Below are 7,574 nucleotides of genomic sequence, written 5' to 3' on the forward strand. Positions count from 1 at the left end.
TTATAAATAAAGTATGATAAGTTGGTTATCATTTATATTTATAATAATATTAATTATTGGATAATTAAATCTTTTTCTCTAATAACCAATTGAGTGGGAGATTATTGGTGGTTTCATGGTAACCGTGAAATAAAAGAAAAATTGTTTTCCTAATTCTAGTAATGTTAAAAATTTTGTGATTTTGAGATTTTTTTTCCCTCTCGGAATCTCACGAAAGTTGTTGAGTAAATAGGATTTACTAAGCAACAACTTGGAGCGAGCTAAACGATCGTATAGTGTTTGTAGGCAACAAACATGCAGCTAAGCGATGAGCTAAACGATCGCTTAGCTTTTTGATAACTTGTAGAAATACAAGTTATTATGGCTCTTAAGTTGGAACAATTAAGGTTTTTAATGATTAATTCTCCTCATTTTTAGAAAAAACGCATGGAATTACTCAAACATTATCAAACTCATGCAAAAGAATGTTTATTACTAAAGTACTGCGACACTAACGCATTACATTACAGGATTTCAACAAGAGGCTAACGCATGATTAAGAAGTGTTGCAGGTAAAAGGCTAACGCATGGGCCATGCATAGGAGGGATTTAACGTAAGGAAGATTCATTAATTCAGGCTGTTTGTGTCAAATCACCACTTGCAAGCATGGGCACCTGCAGCAGGCGGCATCTGAAAAGGATCTGAGTGTCAAGCAGCTGACTAGGGCATGGACTTTAATGCTGCCCATCATCAAGATGGAGAAGACCAACGCCTATAAATAGAAGAAATCCCTCCAGAGTTCAAGTGCAGAAAATTTCAAGTTCTCTCTCTCAGTATTAGCTTAGTCATAGTTTTAGATCTTTAGAGTTTTGCTGTGGTGCCAAGAAGAGCGGAAGGGAAGAGAACCACCACAACCGTCGATCAAGAAGTAGAGGAAGCCGAGCTTGAGAGAGACACTTCGTCCAATTCTTATACAAGTGATTGTACACAACTAGAATTGAGCCAAAGAGGACAAAAGATTGTACTCTGCGGCTTGGCTCAGTTCCTTTCATCTTATTTATCGTTTTCATCCTTTCATCTGATTAAGTATTGCTTTTGTAAAAACAATCTGCTTCTTTATAAATTCACATATTTGATCTATCACATTTTGCCATTGTTTATTCCTTATTTATGATTGGATGCATCTATACTTCATGCAAAATTCCATTTCAAACGCTTAAGCCAACTAAAATTGGTAAAAACTTCTTTAACTTAGACTATTCGAGAGAATAAGTAAGCCAACATCAAGTATAAGCATAGTACATCTAGAGATAAAATTACTGGTGTTTTATTGCATCCTGTGTTTGACACATGCATCCTAGAGATAGGTTTTGTATGTTATTCGCATTGAGAAGTGTCGAATAAGAGTATGACGCATAAACAAAGACAAGCAGCCATCTCATTCACATCACATTCTAGTTCGTGTACATTCAACTTAGATCGACGCATACCACTCGCATCAAAATCCATTTTCACATGACCCATCATTCTCTACTCAACCCTTTTGTATCTTCTTGCACACACACAACACCTTAGTGTAAATAACACATTTCTCCATACATTTAGGAAATCCCTACAATAATTACAACGCAAGGTCTGCTTAGCTTAATCTGAATCCTTGAGTTCGACCCTGGACTTACTAGGAACCTAAATTAGATTTATACTTGGGACTGATTTAGGAAAACTTGAACGTCAATAGAGGAGTGCCGTGCGTTCTGTTACACATCTCTAATGCATCAACGCGTTACGAATACATAAACGCATCAAATCATCAACGCATCATTCATACTTAGAACTTATTTTTCCAAATCATTTTATACAATACACTCCTAGCTCGAATCACAATAGCAACGAACAAGTTTTTGGCGCCGTTGTCAAAGATTCAGCAACAAAACTAACCATAAATTTTGTTTGTATTTTTTGTAGGAACACTTCAGCTGAGGGAGTATTACGAGCTAAGTCTAAGCTTGTAAATGTTTATGAGCAGAGAGAGCACTCCTGAACTTGTATAAGACCCCGAAGTTGAAAGGACCTTCCGACAAAGAAATCAATCTAATCATCGTCGTAGGTTGAGGCAACAACTTCTCAGACAACAAAACAGGCAACAGGAAATGCCTGACGAATAGGCAAATCAGAACTTAGCTCAACAACTAGCCCACGCTATGCAAAATCTGATCCTAATGGCGAACAGTAGCACGCGTCCCATGAGGGAGTATGTGTCTCCTGTATTATATGATTTCTCACTATGGATCATATACCCAATGCCAGATGGGACAAGATTCAAAATGAAATATGTGATGCTACAAATGCTTCAAACTGCTGGACAATTTGGGGGTGGTCGTGGAGAAGATCCTCACACCCACATGAAACGTTTCCTGGAAACGTGCAACTCTTTTATGATTCCTGGAATCACCCCAGAAGCGATCAGGCTATCTTTGTTTCCTTATTCTTTGTGTGATGACGCAAAGCAATGGGTAAGCTCTCTGGAGCCTATTGAGATCACAACCTTGGAGAAGTTGATGGAGAAATTCATGCAAAAATACTTCCCACCCACCACCAATGCAAGGAGGCTCGAGAGATCATAAACTTCAAGTAAGAAGAAGTTGAAACCTTAAGCGTCGCATGGGAGCGTTTTAAGGGATTGGTCAAAAATTGCTCGAACCATGGATTACCACTAACCATCCAGATGGAGACTTTTTATGGTGGATTGAATAGAGCATCGCAGATGGCAGCCGACGCAGCTGCAGCTGGTGGAATTATGGATAAATCCTACACTGAAGCTAAGGAAATATTAGACCGCATTAATAAGTACAACATGGAATGGGTGGACGATACGTATAATGCAAGAGCCCATAGGAAAAGGAGATCTTAGAATGTTAATTCTATCGATTCCAATGCAATAGCGACACTCTCAGCACAAGTGGCTACTATGAAAAACCTTTTGCAGAACATATCACTAGGGAATGCATTAAATCAGTAGAAGGTAAATCAGGTAGAAACATTTGTGCAGCCCATGGTTAGCTGTGTGGGCTATGGAGATCCCCATTCCTACGTTGATTGCCCACAAAATCCTCAATCAGTATGCTTCATTAAAAATAACCCATTTTCAAATATATATAATCCCGGATGGAGGAACCATCCAAATTTTTCTTGGATAGGAAATCAACAGAAGTACCACCCAAGGGCGAACCAATAGCAAAGGCGAGGACCGCCGCCCGCATTCCGGTCAACGCATCAGCCGCACCAACAGTCCTTTAATAGAGGAGGTCAGACATCGAGCTCAGCATCTCCACTTGAAAACCTATTAAAGGAGTATATCGCCTAGAATGACGCGTTGCTGAAAAGCCAGGCGTCGTCTATCAGAAACCTGGAGATACAGGTAGGGTAGATAACGAGTGAGTTTAAGAATAGGCAGCCTGGAGTCTTGCCTAGCAACACTGAAACCCCTGGGATAACAATGGGAAGGAGCAATGTCACACGGTGACATTGCGAAGTGGCAAAGCTCTTGAAGAAAGAACCATGAATCCAAAAAACAACAGTCCTTCAAAAGAACGCAACACACGTTCAATGGCATTAGAAGATCAAGAAGAAAGAACGCCTGAAACCACAAGCCATTCAGAGCCAAGCACGTCTAACGTGGGAAAACCTGCAGTGCCGCTGAACGCACCATTCCCTAGACGCTTGATGAAGAAGAATGATGAACAACAATTTAAGCGTTTTCTTGAACTCTTGAAGAAATTGCACATCAATATTCCACTTATAGAGGCCTTGGATCAAATGCCAAAATATGTCAAATTTTTTAAGGATATTTTGACAAAGAAAAGGAGAGTCAGTGAGACGGAAGTAATCGCGCTAATGCAGGAGTGCAATGCATTAGTAAGCAACAGACTACCCAAGAAACAGAAGGACTTTAGGAGCTTCACAGTCCCGTGCTCGATCGAAGGGTTGGATGTGGGACATGCATTGTGCGATTTGGGAGAAAGCATTAACCTCATGCCACTCTCAATCTTCAAGAAATTGGGAATTGGTGAAGCACAACCCACTTTTGTTACTCTTCAACTCGTCGATAGAACAATCAAGTACCTAGAAGGAAAGATTGAAAACGTTCTGGTAACAGTTGACAACTTCATATTCCCAGCGGATTTTATCATCTTGGACTATGAAGCAGACAGGGATGTACCAATTATTCTTGGACGCCCCTTCCTACCTATTGGGAAAGTTTTGATAGACGTGCATAAGGGAGAATTGACTATGCGCGTAGACAATCAAGAGGTGAAGTTTAATGTGTTAAACACATTAAAGTTCCCAGATAGTGAAGAATGTCAACTAGACAGAATAGAGTTTCTTGAAGAAGAAGTGACCCAAGTGTGCGAGGTCCTCGCGTTGGAAGAAAACATGAAAGAACCAGAGCCGCCAAGTCTGAGTGAGCGGCGGATGAAACCAACACGCCCATCACTAGAGAAACCATCAGAACTTGAGTTGAAACCGTTACCTAGTCACCTTAAATATGCTTTCCTTGGAACAAATAAAACTTTACATGTAATTATTTCCACGAATCTTACTGAACCTAACGAACATTCTCTTTTGCAGATGCTGCAAAAGCACATGCGTGCAATAGGCTGGACGCTGGCGGACATCCGTGGCATCAGCCCATCTTATTGCATGCATAAAATTAGGCTGGAAGAAGGGAAGTCGGGATCGATTGAGCCTCAAAGAAGGCTAAACCCCATAATGAAGGAAGTGGTCAAGAAAGAAATCTTAAAATGGTTAGATGCAGGAGTGATCTATCCTATATCCGACAGCAGCTGAGTAAGCCCAGTCCAATGCGTTCCCAAGAAAGGAGGAACAAAAGTGATAGTCAATAGCAATAATGAGCTCATCCTTTCAAGGACTATCATGGGTTGGTGCATCTGTATGGACTATAGGAAGCTCAACGAGACAACCAAGAAGGACCACTTCCCCCTTCCTTTCATTGACCAAATGGCTGACAGATTGGCTGGAAAAGAATTTTATTGTTTCCTTGATGGATACTCTTATTATAACCAGATTTTAATTGACCTAGACGATCAGGAAAAGACAACATTAACTTGTCCCTTTGGAACGTTCGCATTCAGACGCATGCTCTTTGGACTATGCAACGCACCTGGAACATTCCAAAGGTGTATGATGGCAATTTTCTCTGACTTCTTAGAAAAGATCGTTGAAGTTTTCATGGATGATTTTTCAATCCTTGGAGACTCATTCCAATCATGCTTTCAAAACTTGGAGGCCGTCCTTACTCGATGTAAGGAAACAAATCTTGTGATGAATTGGGAAAAATGTCACTTCATGGTGACTGAAGGAATTGTCTTAGGCCACAAGGTATCTAAAGCTGGGTTGGAAGTTGATGAAGCCAAGATAGATGTCATAGCTAAACTTCCACCACCATAAAATGTCAAAGCTCTACGAAGTTTTCTAGAAGATGCTGGCTTCAACCGGAAGTTCGTTAGAGGATTTTCTCAAATTACGTGACCTCTGAGCGCATTATTAGAAGCGAGTCGGCCCTACGATTTCAATGACGACTGCTGCGATGCATTTGAAACATTGAAATATGTGTTGACTACAACTCCAGTACTAATAGTAACAGATTGGACACAACGTTTTATTCTCATGTGTGACGCAAGTGATGTTGCAGTAGGTCCCATGTTGGGGTAGAAGAAAGGAAATTTGATACACCCCATCTCTTACGCGTCCAAGACACTGAACGACTCTCAGGAACACTACACAACCACGAAAAAAGAAATGTTGGTTGTAGTGTTTGGCATCGAGAAGTTTAGATCTTATTTAGTTGGTGCATCCGATACCATCTATACAAATCACTCAGCCATAAAGTTCCTAATGAGTAAAAAGGACGCAAAACCAAGATTAATAAGATGGGTGCTTCTATTGCAAGAATTTGACATCGATATTCAGGATAGAAAGGGGACTGAGAATCAGGTGGTTGACCACTTGTCCAGATTAGAAAATCAGGAAATGCAAGACCAAGAAAATGAAATCAAATATTCATTTCCTGATGAAAACTTTTTCAGAGTTGAAGGCAGGGAACCTTGGTACGCAGACATAGTTAATTACTTAACTACCAAGCAGTTCCCTGAAAACTTAAACTCTCAGTAAAAGAAACGGTTAGTACACGATAGCAAATTTTATTTTTGGGATGAATTGTTTCCATATAAATAAGGACCCAACTCCATCATGCGTCGATGCGTTCCGGAGGAAGAGACACAATGCATCCTGGCAGAGTGTCATGACTCTCCTTACGGAGGTCATTTCGGAGGGCAAAGAACTGCTTCGAAGATTCTTCAAAGCGGATACTTCTAGCCCACCCTCTTCAAAGACGCGAGGGAGTATGTTCGCAAGTGTGACCTTTGCCAACGCACCGGGAATATTTCATCAAGGGACGCAATGCCCTTGAACAATATTCTTGAAGTTGAATTATTTGATGTCTAGGGCATTGATTTTATGGGACTTTTTCCCCTGTCCTGCGGTCAACAATATATTCTGCTTACACTAGATTACGTATCAAAGTGGGTAGAAGCAGTAGCTTATGCCAGAAATGATACGTTGAGTGTTTCTAAGTTTCTTACCAGGAACATTTTCACATGTTTTGGAACGCCAAGAGCCCGAATAAGTGACGAAGGTACATTTCATTAATCGCATCATTTCTAAATTACTTGCCAAATATAATGTTAGGCACAAGATCGCTACCGCATACCACCCACAAACGAACGGTCAAGCTGAGGTATCAAATCTGGAAATAAAATCAATACTGGAAAAAGTTGTCAACGCATCGCGGAAAGACTGGGCACAAAGGCTGGATGAAGGACTCTGGGCCTACAGGAGTGCCTACAAGACCCCCATAGGTATGTTTCCATACTCTTTAGTATTTGGAAAAGCTTGTCACTTACTTCTAGAGTTGGAGCACAAAGCTTTCTGGGCAGTAAAGAAGCTGAATTTAAACTTGGATGCCGCGGGCGATCAACGCAAACTTCAGCTCAACGAGCTTAAAGAGTGGTGGTTGAATGCATACGAGAACAACAAGCTCTACAAGGAGAAGACCAAATGTTGGCACGCCCAACGCATTAGTAAGAAAGAGTTTGTTGTTGGCCAAAATGTTTTATTATTCAATTCACGATTGCGTTTGTTCCCAGGAAAGTTAAAGTCAAGGTGGTCAGGACCATTCATTATCAAAACAATCTTTCCCCACGAAGCAGTAGAATTGACGCGGGAGAATGGCACAAATGCGTTCAAAGTAAATGGGCAAAGAGTGAAGCCTTACTTTGAAGATGGCATAGAACGTCAAAAGTCATCTCTCGTACTACGTGAAGCCAACTGAGGCTCACATCGAAGCATCCCTGCATTCACATCGACACATATTCCAGGGACACTTCCTCTTTCCTTATTCCTTTTGCATTCTATATTTTATCACTGCATTTGAATTTACTTTGTTTGCCTATCTTTGCGTTTTAAGATTGATTGCTGAATGTTATTGCCTTCCTAGTAAGAGAATTAGTTATTT

The 7,574-nt window shown here is 40.6% G+C and overlaps 1 protein-coding gene and 1 non-coding gene across 2 annotated transcripts; one reads left to right on the top strand and one right to left on the bottom strand.

The window, feature by feature from the left end:
• Window positions 1–2,586: 2,586 nt before the first annotated feature.
• On the bottom strand, window positions 2,587–2,689 carry LOC120070472 (small nucleolar RNA R71). The gene has a single exon (XR_005479967.1). It is a non-coding gene; the product is annotated as a small nucleolar RNA R71 (small nucleolar RNA).
• Window positions 2,690–3,586: 897 nt separating this feature from the next.
• LOC150038866 (uncharacterized) lies at window positions 3,587–4,828 on the top strand. The gene has a single exon (XM_090314776.1). The coding sequence runs from the start codon at window positions 3,587–3,589 to the stop codon at window positions 4,826–4,828; it is 1,242 nt and encodes a 413-aa protein (XP_090170902.1).
• The last annotated feature ends 2,746 nt before the right edge of the window (window positions 4,829–7,574 follow it).

The sequence above is a fragment of the Benincasa hispida genome, chromosome 1 (genome assembly GCF_027475165.1).
Source record: "Benincasa hispida cultivar pf3 chromosome 1, pf3_genome.v1.1, whole genome shotgun sequence".
In the NCBI taxonomy this organism is placed as follows: domain Eukaryota; kingdom Viridiplantae; phylum Streptophyta; class Magnoliopsida; order Cucurbitales; family Cucurbitaceae; genus Benincasa; species Benincasa hispida.